Source organism: Acomys minous (genome assembly GCF_964271855.1).
Source record: "Acomys minous genome assembly, chromosome: 3".
Lineage (NCBI taxonomy): Eukaryota > Metazoa > Chordata > Mammalia > Rodentia > Muridae > Acomys > Acomys minous.
In genome coordinates, this window is record NC_140485.1 from 9,131,490 (window position 1) to 9,157,246 (window position 25,757).

General features: G+C 40.3%; 1 protein-coding gene across 9 annotated transcripts in view; it reads right to left on the reverse strand.

The window, feature by feature from the left end:
* MACROD2 (mono-ADP ribosylhydrolase 2) overlaps positions 1 to 25,757 on the reverse strand; it is a 1,913,815-nt gene that overhangs the window by 1,823,234 nt on the left and 64,824 nt on the right. Inside the window, exon 4 of one of the 9 annotated variants that reach the window (XM_084774713.1) lies at positions 24,878 to 24,915. The exons of the other annotated variants lie outside the window; for them this stretch is intronic. Coding sequence (XP_084630839.1) covers positions 24,899 to 24,915 — 17 coding nt within the window. The 3' untranslated portion in view covers positions 24,878 to 24,898. Of the gene's footprint in view, positions 1 to 24,877; positions 24,916 to 25,757 lie in introns of those variants that run through there. 9 annotated transcript variants of the gene reach the window in all.

Here is a 25,757-nt window from a genome sequence, read left to right on the forward strand (position 1 = left end):
TCTATACTGTTGGAGCATCATCGGCAAAATCACCAGCATCTGTGGGTTCTAGCACCGAGCAGACATCATAGTCGGGATCACAAGTGGATCTGACCTCAGGTCACCCAGAAAAGCCACAGAAAGTTCTGAGGTCTAAGCAGGCACTGGGCACACACTCCAACCAGAGACATCACAATGAGAAGAGGTCAGCGTAAGAGCACAAGCAACAACCCCCAGGACCATTTGATACCACCAGAAACCAGCAGCCCCACCACCACGGCAAGGCCTGGAGATACTATCACAGCTGACACACAAGAGAAGGATTTCATATCTGAGGTTATGAAAAAGATTGAGGCCTTAAAGGAGGAAAACAAATCCCTCAAACTAGAACAATTAAGAAATTTTAAGTAGATAACCATGATAGGTAATTTCATATATCAGTTTGATGGAGCCATAAGATGCCCTAAAATTTGGTCAAGAATTAGTCCAGACATTTCTGTGAAGATGCTTTCTGATGTTATTAGGATTGACACTAATAGAGTGAATAAAGCAGACAGACTCTTCTCCGTAGAGAGAAAAGGCCTCATCCAATCAGCTGAAGGCTTGCATAGAAAAGGCTAACCTTCCTGAAATAAGAGACTGATTACTACTTGATTACCTTGAAATTCAAACTAAAACATGAGCTCTTCCTGGCTCTCAAGCCGACCAGCCTTTGGATTAGGACTGTATCAAGGACTCCCCAGGGTCTCCCAGTTTTTTAACAATAGATCTTGAAACCCGTCAGCTGCCATAATCACATTAGCCATGTAGTGAATCCACAGATACACGTGTGTATTAGCTCTGATTATCTGAAGGGCCCTGACTAATGTAATCAGCTTGCTTGAAGCTATTTCCTGACTGTGTATGCATAGTATACACACGTGCTATACATCTGTGGGGTCACATTTGCCTGCATGACTGTGTGAAGTCATGCAGAGGACCAAATCCAGTGTCTTCCTCTAATTTTTTTGAAACAGGGTCTCTTGCTAATCCTGGATCTCATTGTTTGGACAGGAAGACCCTAGTACTTGCCCATCTCCACTTCAGCAGATCTGAGACTATAGACACATCTTGCCTAGCTTTTTACAGAAGTGCTGGTTCGAATACTCCCTAGTTCTAATACTTCCGCAGCAAGCGCTTTACCTACTGACCTATCATCTCAGTCCCCATAAAGTTCTCCTTTTAAGAGTGAAATGTGCCAGGCGTGGTGGCGCACACCTTTAATCCCAGCATTCAGGAGGCAGAGGCAGGCAGATCACTGTGAGTTCGAGGCCAGCCTGGTCTACAAAGTGAGTCCAGGACAGCAAAGGCTACACAGAGAAACCCTGTCTCAAAAAAAAAAAAAAGTGAAATGTAAGTGGGCTCATAATTAATAAATGCGTCTTTTTAGGCTGTAAAAGAATATTAACTATTGGCTAGAACGTATCTGTTCAATGAGTTGTTTATTTTTAATATTGTATATTTTCTATGTATGAGTGTTTTGCCTACATGTATATCCACACTACATGTGTGCCTGTGACTACAGAAGCCAGAAAATGATACTAGGTGCCTTGGAGTTGGAGCTGTGGATAGTTGTGAACTACCATATGAATTCTGGGGACTGAATACTGGTCCTCTGAAAAAGCAACAAGTGCTCTTAACCCCTGAGCCATCTCTCCAGCCCTCTAATGAGTTGTTTTTATGACAGCCATATTTGAGAAACAAGTGCTCTAGTAGAGGGCTCTATGTTTTAAGAGAATGAAACCTAAAATCTAAAATAGTAAGAATAAAACCACACAGATGCACATGTACATAAACACAGAGAGAGAGAGAGAGAGAGAGAGAGAGAGACATGGATAGACACAACTGAAGTCAACAAAGTACATTTCAATATTTACTTAAAACTCAAAAGATGTCAATAAAATCAAAGGGCATGAAGTGCATACCTATCCAAATGTACTGACAAGATACCTCTCATGCAATAAATTGAGTTTTTGTTCAACACACTCTTAGGAGTCTACATATGATGTTTTCCTTCCGAGTGCGAATAATCAAAACCTAGCTGGGCTTAAAGTGGAATACAAATTCATATTTCCTGATATTGTCTCACCAAATCACTAAGACAGAAATGCTGCAGACAAGTGTACTACTCTTGCAAATATGCATTTGAATGAGTTCTCATAAGCAAATGTCATTTAACGTACATAAAGATACACACAAGCTAATCTAGCTTGCTTTGAGTGAGTTTAGGTGGTTTTGCTATTTGACTGATGGTCAACAGATGAAGATTCTAAAATGTTTTTACTTTAAACAAGATAAAAAAAATGCTTCATTTCAAATGTGTCACTACTTAGATTTTAAAAGCCAAATAGTGTCACTACCTAGATTTTTTTAAAGCTCAACAGAAGCTTATGAAAGAAACTCTTCATGCCCTGCCCAAAGGAACAGTATACATTTTAAGGAAGCTATAAATACTATCTGATGTGGAAACATTAAAGCATTTCAAGGTTCCCATATTTACAGATTTTGTTTTTCAAGACAAAGTTTCTCTGTGTAGCTGTGGCTGTCCTGGACTCGTTCTGTAGACCAGGCTGGTCTCAAGCTCACAGAGATCTACCTCCCTGAATGCTGGGGTTACAGGCATGGCACCATTATATTTACAGCTATATTTACAGATCTTGAAGATAAAATTTAAACAACACAGTTCTCTAAAGGAAACTTTCCATTGAGATTCTACTTGGTGCTAGAGAGATGGCTCACTGGTTAAGAGCACTTGCTCCTCTTGAGGAGAAACTGGGTGCAAGTCGCAGCACACACACTGAGTGGCTCACAACCACCTGTATCAATATTTCTGGCAACTGTATACAAGTGCTGCAGGTAAAAACAAGTAGGAATGCACATGACTAAAAATAAAGCTGTAAAAAATGAATGTTCTACTCAAAGTATCCATAAACATTATTCATTATCTCCAAACACAATGTATTCCAGTTTGTTCTATTTAGCTCAAATGAAAATGTAGGACATAAACCATATATAATAATTGAGAAGGCCTGCTAATGTATTAGTCATAAACTACCTAAAATATTATTGTTTCATTTCAGGCTATGAAAATGGTAAGAATATACCACCCATTCTATGGTAAATGTAGGCATTTTTCTGATTTAAGTGTCAGAGTAAAACATTTTGCCCTCTGTTTGTGCCACCTACTTTTTACTGCTTTTCTTACCTCCCAATTAGAGCCATCACTAATAATGTAAGAAAACCTTCCTTTTGATAGACTTTGGGGACCCAGCTGAATTGTGCTCACATAGTAATATTTCTCATATTCATAACATCACCTTTCAATTAAAATAAGTGAATTTTCTCTTGTTCTTTTGTTTGCCCCAACACTACTATTCTAGCTCCACTCCCCTTTATCACCTTAGTGTATATGCAGCAGTAGTATCAAATTATGGCTGGTTACAATGTGACTATAGTCAGTCCGTCCGTCTGTCTGTCTGTCTGTCTGTCTGTCTGTCTGTCCCCCCCCCCTGCCCCACTTTCTCTCTCTCTCTCATTTTAGATCTAAGGCTTACAAAAGAAGTTTCAAAAAGTGACAAATTAGGCAATGGCGTTGTTACATATGAGAACACAGAAACAAGAATAACAGAGGTTTTAGAGCCTCTGCTGACGTCTCAGGCGTAGGTAGTAAAGGAGGGCCACACTAGCCCATTACATCCCTAGCAGACCCTGAGTCCTAGCGGATGAACGACAGAGTAGGAAGTGACACTTTACATGCTACTTCTAATGGGAGCCGTGGCATAACGTCATGAACTTACAATTCAAATACTTTTTTAATGACGAGAAAAAAAAAGTTTGATACTCATCCCAAGAATCATTCAATGAAGTGTTTTTAGTATGGCCACATTTCAGTTACACATGCAGAAGGCCTCAAATCTACTTTATGTTCAATTTGTACAAACTGTAGAAACAGATCATGCTCTAAGTATTGTGCTTTGTTTTCTGGAATAGAGAAAGATGTCAAACAAAAAGGAGGGAAAAAATGGAATTACAATGTATCTCTCTTTTTTTCCTCAAAAATTATGCATGTATAAAAGTAATAAGAAAGAAAACTACAGCTCTCTGAGAAGAAATAGGACTGAAGAAAAGTCAGGATCCCTTCAGGCAACTGCTAATCTGTAACAAATCTGAGGCAAATTTATCTCCAATTCTGGCCACAGGCATACATTTTGTTTCTTAGGTTGTACAGCTGCCGCTTGTTAGTGTTTTTCCAACTTGATACAAGCTAGGGCCCTGTGGGAAGAGGGAACTTTAATTGAGAAAATACTTCACTAAGACTGTCCTGGGGGGTTGGGAGGGAAGGGGCATTTTCTTGGTAGACATAGATGTGGGAGAGCTCAGCTCACTATGGATGCTACCATCCGTGGGCTGGTGGTGCTGGGTTCTATAAGAAAGCACCTCACAAGCTGTGAGGACCAAGCCAGTAAGCATCAGCTCCTGCCTCGGGGTTCCTGACCAGTTTGAGTTCCTTCCTGGCTTGGCTTCCCTCAGTGGACTATGATTGGGGATATGAAAGCCAAATAAACCCTTTCTTCCCCAAGCTGGTTTTAGTCACGGTGTTTATCACAACAATAGAAGCAAACTAAGACAACTTTTCTTCCTCATCTCCTCCTTTCCCTGTCTTGCTTAACCATAGACCTGACACAAATCCTTATCACCATTGGTTGGACTTGGCTATGCAGTCAGCAGGTGGAAAGTTACCATTCTTCACCACTGATAATTCCTTCTACATTCGGATTCAGAGTTTGGTTTTGTTGTTTGTTTTTTGCTCCCCAAACTCTACTGTTTTAGAACACTTTCAATAAGATGGTATCTGAGGAAGCTGAAATATTCTCTGACAAGGACGAGCTGTCAGAGGCTATAAAGGTGACAGGAAAGCATGGAGCTGGTGTCAAGGATGGGGCAATACTAGCAATGATGAGGTTTCTTAGAACAAGGAAAGCTGCACTAGGAGAGAAGGGAAGGAGCTGGAACCTAAGATGGAGGAATGAAATTACAAAAGTGAGAAAGGAACAGACGCAATTATTAAATAGTTGTACATTATTTCTACACAAGCTCCCCCCTATGCATTTGTTCTGTCCGAATATGTGCTGTTCCTAGTGGTGGAGAAAGTGCTCGCCATCAGGAGAACTTCCAGCACGTGTCCTGACAACCTTCAGAGCTGAGCAGCTCATCTCACGTTTCCTCATGGGGGGTTGGGGAGTGGACAAACAAGATCTAAGTGGCTCACCTCTGGAGACCTTGGAACAGATCTCATCCAGTGAGATATTCTATGTCTGTGGTATAAAGGAAAAAGACTGAAAATTGATACAGGGAGGCCAATGGGCTGAGCAGGAGAGTGGCCAACAAGAATGACACTCCAGAAGCACCTCCTTGTTGTCACCGTAGGTGCAGTATTTCTACAGCCACTGTGTATAAAAGCCTGGGCCCTGTATGCGCGCCTTGTCAGACTTGCTCTGAACAATGGTTCTCAGACTCTTGATATCTCTGTGTTAAGTATGAGGATGAGTTCTCTTCTCCAATAGTTACATTTAAGAAACAGAGAGAATCCAAATATAAACTACTGCAGTAATTGCAAAACGTGAAGACCGTTATATCATTTGCAAATTTTCTGAGAGTAGACAAAAGAACAACAGAGTTTAAAGTTGCTGAGAATAGGATAATCCTAGATGGCCTCTGTAACATTATGCATATCATAGAAAACATGTCTGTTAGACAATGGGAAGGAGTGAAAGGGGGAAAGGAGTCATCTATGTCCCTGAATTACAATGAAATCCAACTTTAAAACCGGCAGTAATTGAAGTAATTCTGATATCAGTTTCAGATTTCAATATAAAAGAAATGAAAACCAGAAGTATATGCTTATTAATTAATTAAATATATAAATTTAAGAGAATTTAACAACTAAGATGTTTTTAGGCAAACAAAAGATCAATACCTCTTTACTGTGCAGAGGCTAAGAATGTAGGACAGGGGTAGCACATATGCTGAGCATACACAAAGCCTTATGTTCAGTTCCTTAGCACCAGGGAAGAGAGTTAGCAGGACAAGTAACTGCAAGAGTGCGTCCTTTCTCTATGCAATGGCAACCCAAAACCACTCAATAACAGTACATTTTCCAAATTTCCAAATATCCCAATTTAACCAAAGTATAACACTGCAGTCTAAGCTTCCCGTTACTATGCAGTCAAGGACTTCAAAAGACAGAAAGTTCACCAACTATTTTAACAGAGGCCATATTGTCTCAGTATAAGAAACCATCCCAAATCCACCCTGCGTATCAATTTCTTGTTGTGAAGCATACACCAACATTTCTATATAATTATCAAACATGGTAAAGTTGCACACAGAACAGAATCTGGAGGGCCATGGGGATCAGGAGGCCCAGAGTTCTGCTCCACATGGCCTGTATGATACTACTGAGTATGCTACCTCCATACTCGACAGTTAGTTCCCAGTCTATAACGCCAGGCATCTGCCCTTGGTTACCTCTCAGTTCTTTCCAGTGTTTAAAACTATGACACCATATGACAGAATCATTTAACTTGCTAATCTATACATAATGACTACCCACGCCTGGCAGGATCATAATTAGAGTTTTCTCATTTTCACATTATCTCAATGCTGAAGTTCTAATAGAAATGATACCATATTTGAACAATATATCATACATTTATGTTACAAAACTCAAAATAATGTCTCAAATTCATCAGAACTGCTAGTTTTACTTATCTAAAACCTAAAGACTCTTATTAAGCCAAGCAAGAAAAAATCAACATATGATATCGATTGTAACACCGAAGATTTTAACATAAAGGGCCAAACAAGAAGCAAAGCTAACAAGGTTGTAGTAATTCCTAAACATTTATAAGTTAAAAGAACAAATGATCCACCATTACGAGGATTCCCTCATTTAAGGTTTTTCTTTTAACATCAGTCTAGGAATGTTCCAGAAATGCATGAAACATCAACCATGATCAATAGCATGGAGGTCTGACAAGCAGTTATCGTGATGCTTTTGAGTCCAATACTAGACTGAGGGATGAAAACTGAAAATGTTTACTTTCATAGATGGCTCTTACAGAAATCCATGTGAGCCCGGAACAACACTCATGCGGACACACCATGAACCATGTCTATGCGTCCAGAGAATCTGGAAGAAGAGTGGGATAAAACCCAGTGTGGAGGACCTCGTCCTCAAGTGTCCAGGAAAAAGGAGGGTGACGGCGGTTACAGGGTGCCACCCTGCACTGAGGCAGCATGTATAAGATCGGTCGTTTCCATTCATACGTCAAAGAGGAAACTTTGATGAGACAGAAATTCTGACATTCTTCCAAAGATGATTCTATGTCTTGCTGGCTAAGCAGCAGCAGGGCCATTGCTCAGGCTGTAAAGCTACACAGCACTCACAACAAGGATGCCAGCGACAGATTCCAGCCACTCCAGTCTTTGGCCATGGACTCAAACCTGTGGAACCCAGGACATGGGAGGCTGTGGCAACAGGATTGCCGTCAGTTAGAGGCCAGCTTGAGTTACACAGTGAGTCTCTAAACAGTGTCGGCTATACAGACTGAGACCCTATCTTTCAAAAAAATATTAACTCAAGCAAATACTAGGAATAAAAATATCAGCAGACTTAATCATATAAAATTATAGAGTTTGGGTGAGCATTGTGGGCATGACTATAATCTCAGCATGCAAAACACTACAGTAAAGGATTGTGAGTTCAAGGCCAGCTTGAGATACATAAGAAGACTTTGTCTCAAAAATAATAAAGGAGGGCTAGTGAGGTGGCTCAGCATGTGAAGGAACAGGATACCAAGCCTGATAGTCTAAGTTCAATTCCAGCATCCACATGGTGGGAGGAGAGAACACACTTCCACAAGCTGTCCTATAATGAACATGTACACACACACACACACACACACACACACACACACACACACACACAAACTTTGAATATGCATGCATGAATGCATAACACAGAATAAAAGAGTATATTTTGACAATTTCTAACTAAAAATTAAAAAGCATAATTTTGATACACGTAAAACTCATAACAAAACAAACTAGATGATACACACACACATACACACACACATACACACACATATACATACATACACCATGGGAATAAGGTTATCAAGTTTATAATTCCAGCAGCCTCTAAGAGTCCATATACAGAGGGGGAAATGAAGGCACTCTTAGGCACATCTTGGAACTCTGCCTACAACAGAAACTTACACAATTTGGTGAAAAATAAGTTTCAGGTTACCAAATAGAAATAAGCAAGTGGCAGAGGAAAGCAGTGTCCGTAGGAAGGAAAAGAAACTTTTGGAAAATAATTCACTAAGAAAACTCAAGCACTATGAACATGTTAGTACTCCTTAGCCTATCGTTCCTGGAAACATGAAAACTAGTAAGGAATAAACAGTGTGAGTCTGTAAAAACCAGGGTCACGGTCATTTGGATTTTCCTATTACCACAGGCAGAGCTCAAAGAGAGCCCTGGAGGGGTCAGGAGCTCCACAAGGAGACGAATGGGGCCAACAAACCTGGGCAGAGGATGGAGGTGCTGCAGAGACTGATGCACCATCCAAGGACCATGCATGGTGAGGACCTAGACCCTCTGCTCAGATGTAGTTGATAAGCAGCCCAATCTCCTTGTGGGTCCCATAACATGGAGAGTCGGGACTAACCCTGACATGGACATCACGAGGGAGGGGGCTATAATCAGGATGTAAAGTGAACAAATTTAATAAATAAATAAAATTAAAACAGGTCATTTAAAAAAAAAAAGAGATTCAGCTAGATGTGGTAGCGGACACTGTGACCACCAAGGCAGGGTGAGTCCCAGGTGAGCCTGAGCTACTGAGTGAGAAAGCAAATGAAATCGTATCAGAATGAAACACACAAACCGGGTAAGGGAAGACAGGGGGAGCATATCTACCACTAGCAGTCTCGCACTGCTGTTTTAAATATTAAACCCAGAAAGCAAGCCTCGTCTGTCCTTCCATCCCTAGACCTCAGAATGCTATCTGCCCTCTGCACATATGCTGCCTACTACGTGACTGCCAGAGACTTAGGATCGGGGTGCAGGGTGGTATAATTCATGCTCAGATGCACCTCGTTTGCCATAATGTTCATAAAATTCAAAAGGTTGTGTCAAGAATTCTGTAGCTACTGTATATGCAAAGCATTTTGATCATAAAGCTCAACAGAAATGAGGGACGCCTGGCAAGGTAAGTAGAAACACGAAAGGCAAGTGAAAATTTACTAGCAAGATGAAGGAGGGCACTAGGAAAATGGAAAGCAAATAATATACTATTAACTAGTTAAAACTGTAGTTATGAGCTGCATAAAACTACATGAAAAAATGTTGATGCTAAGTGAAAATTGAGCATAATAAATCAGGTCTGGTCTTTAAACATAAAACATGCAAATATTACAATTGCTTAGAGACACATGTTAAAAAGTAATCAATAATCTTTTCCTACTTTGTTTTGTTTATATTATTTGTGCTTCCGAAGAACTATTAAATGAGAAGGGGCAGATGCTGCTTTAATAAATGATCAAATCGCCTGGCAAGATAGCACATTCCTGTAACCCTGGCCCTCAGGAGCTGAGGCAGGAGTAGCGGCAGCTAAAGGCCAGTCTACACAACATGACGAGGCCTCGTCTCAAAAACAAACAAACAAACTAACAAACAAAAACATAATAACATATTAGGACAAGTGGGGTGGCTCAGAAAGTAAAGGCATTTGTCACCTAGTGACCTGAGTTCAATCCCCAGCACCTACAAAGGGAACTGACTCCTGCAAGTCATATATGTGCTCACACATATGGAGGAGGAGGAGGAAGAAGAAGAAGGAAGAGGAGGAAGAGGAAGAGAGAAGAGAAGAGAAGAGAAGAGAAGAGAAGAGAAGAGAAGAGAAGAGAAGAGGGGCATATATACTTAGACTAAATGCAATAAAATTAAGTAAGCAAGTATGCAAATTAGGATAGCTTTGCTAAACTAATTAGTAGCAAATCTTCCGTTTGATTCTATTTAGTACATTCTAACCAAAAGCCCTGATTATTGGAAACAACTTATTCACTGATCTTATAAGCACCTCTTAAGTGCCAGCTGTGGGTTACAATACAGTGCACTGGAGTTCCTAAATGAGTAGCATAACTGCTCTCAGAACACTCCAGGTCTGAAACTCACCACAGGGAAATGAGCATGTCATTCGGCTGACGTCACTTTAGTAACAGTGGAGAAAACAAAATCCTCTATGTCAACTGTAGAAGCCTCCCTCAGCTTGTCAAGATGAGAAGAGTTTACTGTCTCAAGTCTCTCACCTCCATCTCCATCTTGTCCCTGGCAGAATAAGACCTGCCAAGCTCCCAAGCAGCTGTCTTGCCAGGCTATCAAATGAGACCCTCCCCATTCTCAGATTTTATCGCCAATCACAAGTCAAGCAGCCTGGTCAATCCCTCCACACAGGGGCCAGGCATCTACAGAGACACACATTGCCTCACTACCAGGGAAGCCTGCTTGTGCCTGAAGTATAATGCTTGCATGCTCAGTAATTCAAAGAGACACAAACCTATTAGGTGGTAAGTTTCTTCAGAAAAAAATTCAAAATCACTGCAATTTGTACATTTCTATTTTTAATTTTTTTCTTGCTTTTTTCTTCAGTTCTTACCATGAGGCAACATATAATGTAGCACTGGAAATATATATACAAATCTCAATTTCACTCTTAAACCCCTGAAACTATTTGAAGTGGAATTAAAAACCAAAATGATCGTCTAACTGCTGAACATATTGCTTTTTCAGTGAAGTGCCTCTATCAGTCTCCAGATCATTTTTATATTAAGTTTCTTCTTCTGAACTAAAAGCTAGTTGAAAACCAAAAGCTCTGCCAGGCATGATGGCACAGACCTGTTTACCAGCACTCAGGGAGGAAGAGGATCTCTGTGAGTTCAAGGCCAGCCTGATCTACAAATCAAGTCCAGGACAGCCAAGACCACACAAAGAAACCTTGTCTTGAAAAAAAAAGAAAGAGAGAGGGGGGCAGGGAGGGAGAAGGAGAGGGAGACCAAAAGGTGGGGTGGGGCACACCGTTAGCCCCAGCACTCAGGAGGCAGAGGCCCCAGACAGATCTCTTTCTGAGTTCAAGGCCAGCCTGGTCTACAGAGTAAGTTCCAGGATAGCCCGAGCTACACAGAGAAACCGTGTGTCTAAACCCAAAAGAGAACACAGAGCTAGATAAGATCTCTGTCCTCTTTCTGGTACTTAAATCAACAGTAGCAGAGGTTTTACATAGTGTGACACTCAATCAATCACTAAAAAGTTACAGTCAATTGTTTATTTTAACAAAATGATATAAAGCGCAATGGCTCTCTTTTGGGAGATTCCCTCTTCATGCCTAGAAATCATCATTATTACACCCACCAGGAGCAGCAGCCTCTGATTCTGGCGCATACCACACTGTGGTGCAGTTACTGCTCTTGTAGCACTCACCCAATTTTCCTTTTGGCTAACACTGGACTCATAACCATTGTCCTTGGAAAGTAAAGATGAAAGGCCAGCTTCTTCAGTGACAGGTTGCAGGGCTATACTATGTGCAGGGGAAAGTGCCAGAGAGCCTGAGGGGATTTGGACACGATGCCAGGCTGATTCACCCCGAGCCCCTCTAGATTATCCAGATATCACTTTAATACGCATGGTCACAAGAATGATAGGCACAATTTGGGTGGCATATCCAGTCAATGACAGCACCATGTATTTTTGTGGGTTTCTGTCATCTTCACTATTTTTCACTGACTTTAACCTCTCTTTGAAGGTGCTTCAGGGGCTGAGAAATTATAAAAATCCCCTTGTGTCCTTTCCTGGAGTTATATCATAGATCTTATTGATCTTGTACCCCGTTCCTCATTTTTCAAATTTCTTCTAAGAAGTGATTTGTTATCAGCTTCCTTCAATCTTCTTATAAAATGTAACAGTTCATGCCCGTGTGCAAGTAATCTCTCCTCACACTTCACCCCTGACACCCTCTCCAAGCTGCAGATGCCCAGAGAAAATGACATACAGGGAAGGTGCCAGCCCGCAGGCTTCTGATATCAGTCACTCTACCATCTCCTGTTGGGGTCTTCTGTTCTGTCATTTTTTACAGGACATATTTGGTTTTCAAGGATCAATATTCAATTTAACTTTCTATGCACTATAAATCAAATCTTCAAAAAGTTAAAAAAAAAAAGTGTTTCTCATTTTAAACAGAGTCAGGTCCTCAACCAAGTCCGTTTAATGAAGCTCATCCTTGTGAGTTTCAAAGTTGTGATGTAAGCTAAATGGCAGGAAAAACGTCTTCCTGACTTCCAAAGAATACTACTTTAATCCATGTTAAGTAAAATGATGAACTTACTTAGAAAGTTTGTAAAAACTCAGAAAGTATAAAGTTATTAGCTTTGGGGAACGTTCTTCAATTCATTATTTCTTGCTCTCAATGACACAAAATGTGTTCCAGACTCCTGATTGCTTTATAAGTCAAGACAGAACTATAGTCACAAGGCCATCTTATAAATTTTCTGTATATAATCCAAATATTATTAGAGGAGAATTAGATAGACACCAGTGGAATCAGAAGAGGAACTTGACTTAGGCATTTAAACACTTATTTCCAAGAGTCCTTACAAGGCTTAGCATGGGTTCCTCAGCCCAGCCGTGCCAGACACGTTTCTGAATTAATTTCCACCTGGAAGCCCATGGGATGAAAACTCTAACTGTGTGATAAATTAAGTTGCCAAACGAAATGGATTAGCGATCAGTGCAATGGCCTGATAAGCTGTCAGATCCACTTTGCACAGGGATTCATCCTCTTGCTCCACCTGCTCCTTGAGCACTGAGTTCATGGCAACTCCAGTGCCTGATTGCACACTAACAAGCTGTGTGTGTGCAAGGGGTAGTGGAGCCGGCCTAGTCAACGCCTCTCTGCTTAGACATTTATTTACACATAACCATTACCACCACCACCACCACCACCACCACCAGCACTACCACCCCGGTGATTTATTCTGTTCTTAATCCAAATAAGGAAAATGTACCTCTAGTTGGATTTTGGATATAACAGAAATGTAGCATGTCATCAAATTTAAAATTAGCAAAGTAATTTTCAACTTACTGAAGGTCAGAAAACAAGAATGTCACCTGCCATAAGTGCATCTTCAAAGTTCTAAAAATGAAGTGAATGCTGGGAAGATACTTGCCTTGGTATTGAGAGTTTGTCAAAATAGAGCATTTAAATCTGTCTTTATTTATAAAGCAAGTTTGCTCTATTCTAAAGCAAATCCTGTGTCCCTACCTTTAATAAGGTGAACTAGAGAAGACTGTAAAAACACTAACATTCTTTTCTTCAAAATGGCCAAACTCTTCTTTTTACAACACCAAATTTTATCAAACACTGGCAATCAAAAACACCAAATTTGAGCTCCAAGTAACAATACTTTATATAAAGACTTTTCATCAAGCACAAAGTTAATTTAAAAACCAGTAATTTCTTCTGAAGATCCCCAAATTGAACAGATCACACCATTAAATGGAAGGGTAGCTTTGCTACTAATGTTCCGTTTTCCTTTGCTGCTATTTATGAAGCCTAATTTTTATGTGAACTAAAAATTGCATTTCAAAACTCTGCATATTTTTCCCCTCTATGCATATAAACTATGGACTGATTTCAGAAAAATTAAGAAAGCAAATAGTCAGTTGAGTATAATTCTATTCAGCTGAACAGAGAGCAAAAGGAATATCATACATTTCTGTGGTTTGCAAAAATAGCAGTTCCATATAAGTTACAAATAATGAAGAAAATAACTGTGACAAATCTTGTTCATTCTTTAGAAATACTGTATGTTTATGGGTGCCTTGTCTGCATGTACATCTATCACCATGTGCATGCAATATGCATGGAGACCAGAAGAAGCTGTTGGGTCTTCTGGAAGTAGAGCAGCAGGTGACTGTGAGTCCCACGTAGGTGATGGGAGTCCAGCCCGGGTCCTCTGAGAGAGCAGCCAATGCCCTTAACCACGGAGCCATCTCTCCAGCACCCTGGGGAAATTTTTCAGTGACAATAATCACACTTCAGTGCAAAGTTTGTTAGTAGAGAACTTCATTTCCAGTGGAGACCCTCCTTTTCTGCTATAATAAAGTATCTGAGCCTTGGTAACTTACAACAAATAGAAATGCATTTCTCACAATTCTGGAAGCTCATAATTATAAGAGCTGGGTAATATCTCCTTGTTATTTTATAATATGAAAGAGACATTATATAAAGAGGTCAGGATCAGAGAATGGAAAGGCAAGAAACGCAATCCATTCTTCAGTCAGGAAGCCATTCTCTCTACAACCCAATGACTCTCTTGATAAGAGCATGAGTCTATTCAGGAGGACAGTCCTAATGCCTGTTAGCGGGACCACCTCTTACCAAGGTTGCTTTGCTGCTCAACAGACAAACTTAGAAGACACATATATATATATCAATCCTTTGGTTAAAATTAATAAAACTTTACAATAATCCTATTTCATTATATAATTATCAAAATTTAAAAATTTAAGTCAAAGATATAGTATAAACAAGATTGCACACGAGCTTTAAGCGACTCCTCGTTCTCATGAAATACCAGGCAGCAGGTGCTAGAGAAATGGCTGAGTGGCAAAAGTGCTTGACCCTCAAGCAAGAGGACCATATGGGTCTTGTTGTGGGCATGGCGTCTCGTCTATAGTTCTCGCTCTGGAAGGCAGGGACAGAGGATCCCAAGAGCAAACTGAGTAGTGTGGCTAGCTGTATGAGTGAGCTGACTTTTATTGAGATATCCTGCTGCAATGAATAAGGTGGAAACGTGATGGAAGATTCCTGAGCTCAGCCTTTGGCTTACAAACACACACACACACACACACACACACACACACACCACACACCAACACACATACATACACACACACATATACACACACCACACTCATACATACACACTCACATACCTACACACACATACCTACACACACATACATACACACACAACACACACATACACACACCCCACACACCACACACAAATTCAGGCACACAATATTTTCCAATGTGTCTGGCTGCCTCAGGAGGTAAAGGTACATGACACCAAGGCTTTTGACCTGAGTCTCACAGCCAGAACCCACCTGGTGGTAGGAGGAAATCAACTCCTGCAAGCTGTCCTCTCACCTCCACGTGCACACTATGGCACATGTCCCGTTCCACTGCACATTCATTCAGTATCAGTTGCTCCTCGGGCTCCAAACAATCCCAGTCTCATACAACTCTCCTGATACCACCACCAAACTGCTTACCACCAGTGCCAGCAAAGCCTATGGGTAAAATCCCGCCTCCTGCCCCAGATGGGAATAATGCAAGCCTTCCTTCCAAGTTATAACAGCATTGAGAGGCAATGAGGAATGAAGGGACGGAGAAATGTGATTTGGAATAGTTTTAAAGACACTTGTTTACATCAGATGGTGCACTGGCCTTTTGTCCAGGCTAATGTCAATGCCAGCTTCTGTAAAATTTACCTTGCTTTCCGTACTTGACGTTTCTTAGTGAGCGTTCTGTTACACACACTTCCAGAATGTGTACAAGAAAGGCTACCTGGAGTCGCGCTAAGAGAACCGTGGCTCTCCATACCATTTGCAGACGTGAGCCAGTTTACAGACGAAGAATCCCTCAAGAGAACGGGAGAGCGGGTCCCTTGAGGGAGAGCCAGGCTACAACACCAAATTTTCCTTCTCCCAAAGTATCGCTCCCCAGAGGAGCGTGTGTTATTTCATCAGCACAACTGTGCGTTGGAGTGAGGGAATAATAAAGCTTGCACACAACAGCTGTGAATTGCTACTGATTCCAGGTGACTACAAATAAAATTTTGACTCTCCGATTCAAGTATGGGCACATACAGTCAGCTGATCAATGAACTTTTAACCAAAATCTGGTTCACAGTGGGTCCCTGACTCGTCGCGCACAACTGGGACAGTTAAGCTTAAGGAGTGGCAGATCTCCACAATGGCTCCCAGCAGGAGAGGAAAAGGAAAGTCTTGCCGGAGCTGCCTCCACCAGAGAAGATCACAAACCCAAACCAGCCTCACTTCCCTGGAGAGATTATAGAAATCAGTGCCCTGAAAGACTTGGAAGAATCGCGGGTAACGGTTCTCACTACAGAGCCCTGTAATTCTGCTACTGGGCCCGTGCACTAGGCAATGGATCATGGAAGACGGCAGTTCAAAAAGTCAGTCAACTAGTGACTCCAATTGCGGCTGCTATACCAGATGTGGTTTCCTATTGAGAAGACTGTCATGTCTCCTGGAACCCAGTATGCAGCTGCTGATCTCACAACTGCTGTTCTCTTCATACCCTTCCATGAGGACCAGCAGCCATTTTGCTTTCAGCAATCAAGGGCAGGAGTACACCTTTACAGTTCTAACTCAAGCTTATATTAATTCTCCAGCAGTGTGTCAGTATGTGGTTCGTGGGCATCTTGACTATCTATTTCTTCCACAACGCTTCACGGCAGCCCATTATATCAACGACATTACACACTGATTGTACCAAATAAGCAGAAAGTAGCAAGCACTATGGACTAATGAGTAAAGCATTTGCATATCACAAGAGGGGAAATAAACCCAAGCAAAATTTAAGAGCCAGTCAAATTTCTCAGAGTCCAGTGATGTCAGGCATGTTGACATAATTCTTTTTTTTTTTTTTTTTTTTTTTTTGAGACAGGGTTTCTCTGTGTAGTCTTGGCTGTCGTAAACTTGCTTTGTAAACCAGGATCCAGGATGGCCTCAAACTCACAGCAGTCCGTCTGCCTCTGCCTCCCAAGTGCTGGGATTAAAGGCGTGCGCCCCCACTGCCCACCTGATATAATTCTCACAAGGTGAAATATTAAGTGGCTGTAGCTGGCCTTTCCTACTAAGAAAAAAGTACAAAGTGAGCCTATTGGACTCTGGAATCAGTACACTTTCATTTGGCGTAATTACCACAAGTGACTTGGAAGGAAGCTAACTTTGAGGGCGACCCAGAACAGGAAACAACTCTTCAACAGACCCAAGCTCCTGTGCAGACTGCTCTGTCTGCCACTTGGGCCATAAGATCCAGCTTCCCAAAGCTATTTGTTGTGGGCGTGGCACACAAAAATACCGATTGGAGAGTTTTGACAGTCCTCCATGGCTGCATAACAGTGGAGAGCCTCATGATTTTGAAATCAAGGCCCTGCCATTGAAGACACCTACTTCCTGTTTTGAGAGACAGCTCTTAGCCTGTGATTGGGCTTTAGTGAAAAGTGAATACCTGACAATGGGCCACCAAGTTACCATGCCAGCTGAGCGTCCCATTGTAAGCTGGGTATTATCTGATCCACCAAGGCACAAAGTCAGATGTGCATACCGGCAAGCCGGTGTCAAATGGAAGTGGCATGTGCGTGCTTCAGCAAGTGCAGGTACTGACTTCAGTCACAGGAGGGACTTACCCAATTGTATGTGGTTCCGACTCCCGCTACTATGCCTTTTGTTTCAAAGCAAGCACCTGTGACCCCACAGGATGTGCTCTATGATCAGACAGCCGAGTCGGAAAAGACCCAGGCAGAGATGATAGATGGTTCTGCCCGTTCTACACCACCCAGAAGTGAACAGTTGCAGCATCACAGTCCTCATTTAGGAAAACCCTGAAGAACAACGGTGAAGGGAATTTCCACAGTAGATGGACTTTTGGGCAGGACACATAGGGGCTTCAGTCTTCCAATGTAGACTAAAGACCAGGTGCTCTGCAGGAGTCCCCAGCCGTCAACCCCACACTGAGACTAACTACTGAGACACTATCCCTTGTAGACTGAGCAGCTCTCGGACGCCTGGGCTCACCAGTGTATGGACAGCCACAAACATGAAATATAAAAAGGACCATGAAAATGATGGTATGACACATCATAGAACTCAGCAGTTAAGAACATTTTTTCCCTCTTGCAGAGGACACAGGTTCAATTCCCAGATACCACACTGTGGCTCACAAACAACTCCTCTATCTTTAGTGGCTCCAAGCCCACATTTCTGGCTTTCTCTGGCACCAGGCAAACATGTGCTATACATATGAATATGCACATGATTTTTTTTAAAAAACAGTCACAGTTCTTATTGCAGTTTCAGACTTTGATGGCCTCCTCTGGATACAACTCAAGTAAATACTGTAATACCTGAAACCATGGGACACAGAATATGCACTTTTAACTGACCATAAACTACCTATCTATCAGACTTGAAAATCTTGCAACATTCCTATACAAAGTCACTTTTTTTATTTTTGAGATAAGCAGTGTAATCTGCTACTATTGTAAGACTGTGGCTCTAAGTAATGAGTACTATACGAAGTATTTTATGTCTTCATTTTCATTGTCTTTATATTTTCACAATAGCTCTATGAAGCAGGTTTTATAGTATGTCTTCTCTTAACCAATAAAAAAATAGATGTTAAGAATGACTGAATTGGGGGCTGGAGAGATGGCTCAGAGGTTAAGAGCACTCACTCGTTGTTCTTCCAGAAAACCTGGGTTCAATTCCCAACACCCACATGGCAGCTCACAACTATACATAACTCCAGTTACAGGGGACTCTACACTCTCACACAGACATACATTCAGGCAAAACACCAATACACATAAAAAATAAGTATAAGTTTTTAATGACTGAGTAGTTTTCCAATGCTTCCAAAGCCAGGAAGTCAAAAAGGCATACTTAAAATAACAACTGATCTGACTCCAAGTGTCTTTGATTAACTCCAGGGAAATGCACATCTTCTTGGAAGCTGGAGTGTGAGGCAGGAACAAATCAACCTGCCTCACTTTTCCTTTTTAAATAGTACTGTTCTAGTGAACATTAATCTTTGACTAAAGCCATCTCATTCATGGTTGGAGCATTATCCTGCTTTTATTTCCTAGCCAGTAATCTACAAATAAATTTAAAAGTATATCCCATGCAGAATAATTTTCTGTGACTGTGTAGAATTTTCTGTAGTGACATAACACTGAATCATAAATTAGGCTCCATATTTTCCCCCAAGAGCTAGGCAGCACCAAAACCATTTAGTCAAAAGGCTTAGCACAAGATTATTCTTGAATCTGGTCAATATACACAAATCATCCTATTTGATGCTGCATTAAGATGGCGGGTCTGCTTGCTGTGACTCCTAATTACACTTAACGTCCCTGGCATACCCACAATTTGTGTATGGAAATTTAGAAGATCAAGAAGAAATTAAGCTGGATTTTGCATGGCAGCCGAAGTCTGACAGAGAGAAGGTGAGGAAATAAGGAAGCAATTAGAATCACCAGGAATTTACTAGAAAGCATATTTTAGAGGAGGAAATGATCACAAGAATATAATCTTCTTTCAATAAAATCCTGAGAAATCTGGCAAGGGCACTTATCTCCCAGGGCAAAGTTTTATTTATTTTTTTAATAATATTACAGGAGAAGAAAGGAAGGAGGCTGAAGACCTAAGGATGCATCTCTAAACTTCTCTCAAAATACAATTCAGAAAATTATGCCAAGACAGGAGAACAAATATATCCTCTACCTTAAGGCTGAAAAGAGACAAGGGACAAATAACTGTGTCCACACTGTATGAAGAATATTTTTTAAAGTAAAACAACATAGTTATGGAGTCTAAAAACTCATTTTCTGCCTCAAATTTTTTGATTAATTCGTCACAGGAATGAAACAAAAATTAATTTACAATTTTACTTTACATACTATCTTTGGATTTTCAACAAAAGTACTTGATATATACTTTATATACAATGTACCTATCTCCCTGGACCCATCTATCTTCTCTACCCTACCTCATCTACTTCTCTACATGTACAAGAACCTATTCCACTCTCAGTCCAAAACTAACATACACTTTACTGAGACCCACAGAGAATGTTAACGTTGTGTTCCCAGGTACTTACATTTGTCCACTCCTGACAGGTAAACACATTCTTTGTTTTACACAACTAAATAAAGAAGTGATGGGAGGGAAGACTAGAGGAGAGGAGGAGGAGGAAGAAAGGGAAAGAAGGAAGAAAAGACAGGGAGAATGAATCACAGATCCGTGGGAAGAGAGCAGGTATGAATATATGAAGAAAGATATATCCAAAACACTGAGGTCCTCACCACTAACCTTATGGGCTATAAGAAGACCCTAAAGGTAGCAGGCTAAAGAGAGAGGCAATATGAAGAGGACCATGTTGTCTGCATCTGGACAGTAAGCGGGGTCTCCATCAAAGCACTCGGGCCTCCATTGCAGTCTCTGGATAAGGAATGAAAGTCATGGACGTGAGCTAAAAGAGGCTGTCAAATATATGTCAGTGAAGGGAAGAGAAATAACATTCAAGCAGAAAGTGACCAACGATATTATATACAAAGCATACAAGGACCAGGGCGGGGAAGATGGCTTAGCTGCCCATTTGGTGAGCCCGCAGGAGGAGCTGTTTTCAGGTCTACATAACAGGCTGGGAGGGGAGGCAAGCACAGCAGTCCTAGCACTGCGAAGAATCCCTAGGTCCCAGGCAGTTAGTACCGCAGAATGGGTGAGCTGCAGGCTCAGCGGAAGACCCTGCCTCAAAATATAAGGTGGAGGACAAAAGAGCAAGATGCCTGCCATCAAGCTCTAGACGTCACGTGCGCTCACGCACACACACACACACACACACACACACACACACACACACACACAGCTGCACCAAAGGAAAAGAAAAAAGAAAAAGGACCAAAAAGAGTTCACAAATCTAAAAATAAAAAGAAAAAAGGGGAGGTTATGGTAACTATTGGTGGGGTGGTTTTAATGCGAGCAGTTTTGCGGGAGACAGATGGGCAGCATCCTAGCACACAGTACATATTAACTAGAAATCCAATAATACTGGTGAAACACAAATATAGTTTGACACTAGCTTTTGTGATCTAACCCAGGCACATCAGACTTAAGATTCCTCCAAATCAGACTGGACTCACACCAGGATCAGCTCACAAGTGAAGAGGACAGAGACTTAACTAACAACAGTAAAGCTATGGAATAAGAGGCGAAGCTCCGGCTTTACCTCAGCTGAGGTGCTCACTACAAAGCTAAACTGCTCCATCTTTGCGTCTTGTCATTCATTGCTTGTCTTGTCAAATTCACTGCTCCCTAAATGGCCCTTCACACCACTGCCAGGGGAACCTTGCTAACACATATGCACTGCATCTTTTTCCCCTGAAAAATTCTTCACACTCACCACTTACTTTAGTTTTTTTTTTTTTTAAATCTCATCCCCTGAAGGTGACACGTGATGCCCCTCATCATCTGAAGTTGCCCGCACTTGCTCTCCGCACACTCACCAGCTGTGGCTCCCCGCTACACCATGCTCTCACTGCTTCCCGGGGCGACACGTTTTCCCGTTTGTCCCAGATACCTTAGCCATGGAGCTAATAAAAACTCTACCATGCCAGGTGGCAACTAGCATATATTTATCTCTGTTACTGAAGCACATCTATGGCTCACAAAGCAGGCACTTCATAAATCTTTGCTGACTCTTTTGTCAGGAAAAAAATTTGTATTATTTCGAATCTGCCTGCTTAGCCCTAATGATCTAAGTATGTCTGCCCACATGTTTTCATGTATTCTTATGACATAACCAATGTTAACAATGTGAATTTTGTTCACAGTAAATACTGAACGTTTCCCTAGGAAAAAAAATGCTTCTTTATGATATCAAATTTTAATAAAATAATTAGTAATGCATAATTCATGTTAAAATATATGATATTTGAAAAACTACTCAGAGAGAAGACAGTTTCTCTAGCTGTAGCATCTGTTGTTCACTAGCAACGGATGCAGGCCATGAGGATGCGGAGGAACACAGCTGACTGTGGGCAGCACTCCTGTGGTGAGCTAGCTCAGAGAAGAAAGCAGGAGGGAACTCCACTCCAAAGACAGACGTTAATAACTACACTGGCTAAATCGCGCCAAAGTGCAGATCATGTGTCACACTGAACTCCATACTTTCCACATATTATTTATGATCTTCCTCTGACCTTTGTCTCCAGTATCATACCCACTTTATGTGTGAGAAGACTAAGGATTAAAAGACTGAATAATTAGCCTTATCTATCTGGTATTAGCAATGGACAGAAAATGTTATAGGTACAGTGATAACAAGCTGTCCAAGGACTTAGGTAAATGCTTGGGCCCAGAGGAAATGAGTGAGTTTTCAAACTATGAAACCCACAAAATCAGAATTAACATTATCCTAATTGTCTAGAGGACACAGAATGATGTGAAATGATCAACTGTCACCCAGTTCTTAAATAATTATCATATGGGTATATTATACTTTAATAAGATAGGATTTAGGACAGAACCTTAAAAATAGCAATGTCCAAAATTCACAAAGATCTTAAGATGGTTCTGAGAGCCTTTATAAATGAACAAATACACCCTCTAAGAAGGGATATACATGCTAATAAGTAAATATAGAAAGGTATCCAATATCATTAATCCTTTGGAAAATGCAAATTAAAATATAAGATACCAGTATAGACCTAGTAAAGTAAAACAAAACATAATTCTAACACCAAATACTATGAAAAAGTATATAAACTGCATTCCTTAAGCACTTGAAATGTAAAATAATACAGATACTATGGGAAATTGCAGGTTTTTTTTAATTAAACAGGCATTTATCATAACATATATGGTACATATATTTGTACCATAGAAACAGAAACTTGTAGTCATACAGAAACTTGAATATTTATAGAATATATTCACAGAAATCTCATTGTTAATAGCAAAATACTGAGAAGAATTCAAAAGATCATCAATGGGTGAATGGCTAAAATCTCTTCTAAATCTATGTATACCACGATGAGAAAAAGAGAATGAACTATTTTTGGTACCAGGAAAAATGCAATAATATGTATGGATAGCTTTAAAGTGAATTTTGTTTAGTGAGAAAAGTTGATCAAAAAGATTCAATGCAGTTTATAATTGTTACTCTTATATAACATGTTTATATTCACATTGCTTTTAATAAATCATAATTACATGCACTTATAAGGAACTATATATTTTGATATATCTATAAAGTACAGGTTGATCAAATTAAGCTAATTAGCATCTCCAAAGCCTTGCTTACCACTTCTACAGTGAAACATTCAGCATTCACTCTTATTTTTGAAAATATGCACTATTATTGCTTATAATCATGCAGCTGTTCCATAAATCTCAAAATCTATTTCTCCTGTATATCTGAAAATGTTGTCTCTTTGATCAATAATCTCCCATTCCCTTCATCACCAAACCTCAATCTCTACTGGACATTTCTCTACTCTCTATTTCTATAATTTTACTTTCTTGGCAACAAAAGTGAAAAGAGAACAACAGGACAACATCAAACTAAAAACCTGTAAACAAAGGAAACAATTAACAAAGTGTGGAGATGAGTCATAATATAGAAAAGAGTATTTTTCTTAATAAAATGGTTCTACATATAAATTTTAGTAACGGTTAGGTTAATCTCTACATGAGATAAAACTACACAGACCTATGTACTTAAAAATGGTATGAACTATTTAAAACATGGGTGTACCTCACTGGTAAAGTGTTTACTAAATGAGAGCCAAATATGACCCTCAATACCATAAGAAATATCAAAAATGAGTTTGTCCTATCAAATACTATAAAAATTGTGTTTAGCACAAGGAATTAAAATCTTATCTCCCCTACCTTGTAAGAATTTTATGCGAGTGTCTTTATCTTCCTTACGCAGTAAAAATTTGGCTGCCCAATGGCTCACTGCTCTATTATAGGAATCTGATGGCCTGCAGCAGTGACACTTTTCTCCTTAAAGCAGTGACCCTTCCTCCTTTGTTTCCAGTGTGTCAGTTATTTTCAGACTAGCCCAACTGAATACATTGTGAAATCAGACCTCATGGGGGAAGACAGTCACCACCTTCCTTGGAGTGAAAACCAAATGTACCTCCTGTCTCAGTGTGTTTGCTCTTCTAATTGCACCATCTAAGTTTGCCTTGTCCAGACATGTAAATTGAGTGATAGACTCTTTCCACAACACTAGACATATCTCTATCAAAACTGCTAAGAATATATAAATATAAATTTCCAGGTTCTTATATTACACTATTGGTTATATGATATCACCATTGCTGGAAGCTTATAAAAGGTGACACAGAGCTCTGATTTATTTTCCTGCAATTTACTATAATTACTCCAAAATAAGATTTAAGAATAAAACAGTTCTAAGTGTGAGAACTGGAGCCCAAGTGTGTCTGGCTCTAAATGTGTATTAGTTCTCTGCCAGCTAATATGATGCCCATTGCCACCTCTCTTACTAGACCACACACTTTTATGTGCAGCTTCTTAAAGGGAGAATAAAGAGGAGGCTTATCTCTGGCGACATTTAAGGAAGCTTAAGGGATTTCAACAAATTCTTAATTAACAAGTTTAACATATGAAATCTTTCCATTCAGAACTATACAGATCAATTGATTTAATATACTAATGTGGCCCCACAAGAACTTTGGCAGTCCAGCAGAAAGTGGCAGCAGGCCAGCTCTAGCACCTTGACTGTGAGCACTGCCTCTCGCTGGAGGTGGCTCTGGAGTTTTCTGTCATGCTGCCTTGTATACTTGAAAGCTAACAGCTGTGCCTCTCAGTTCATACCAGGCCGACAAGCTGCACAGCAGAGATGTGCAAATAGAGCCGTTACCTGTACATTTGGTCTGAGCCAGCCCTTGTGAACACAGCCAAATTACAATCACCGCATCCAGAGAGCTAGAAAGGTGCAAAAGTTGGTTCTTATCTTCAGATGAATTCATCAGATTTGTATACACTATGCAACATCTATGAGAAAACTACATATACAGGGAAAGGCAAGGTAAATGAACAGTAAGCAAAATAGTGAGTCAAGGATGTTCTTCTGAGTAATAATATTTTATTTCGTGTCAACAAAAATTACTCAGAAATATTTTGTTGGTAATTAAACAAATGATTTTAAAACCAGAGCCAAACTGCCTCACTGTATCAAGTCCCCAGTCCAGAATATATTATTAGAGGTATGATATTCAATTGCATAAAGTCAATTTAACACATATACAGTTTGAATATTTCTTAAAAGCTTAAAACCAAGACATTGCTTTGGACGGTAAAACGATAAGCCAAGAGGGTACCATTATGTACTTCGTGGGAAGAACAGAAATACACAGTTAACAGAACCCAAGAAAAGTCACTGTTACTAGCAAGTGAACAAAGTAAATTCAATGTTAGGTTAACAAAATGAAAAAGAAGCAACCAGAATCATTGGCTAAAAATTTCAAAAACATATTAGAATATTGGTGGTACTTTTATAAAAAACTATTTGATAAAAATATTTAAATCTTAAATATTTTAGAATTAAAGGTCATATACATTGACAAATATCCTGTCCAAGACCCTGACTTCTGTATAGGCCCCACAGACTAGAGGGAAACAACTCAAAATGGAGGGGAGGGTGGGGTGCACAAAGAAAAAACCCATGGGGTCTACACATAAGGAATAGCTGAGCCTTTAAAGGTGACAGGATGGAAATCAAACTAAAGAAGGCAGCCAAACTGGGTAGAGACGAAACAATCTACACT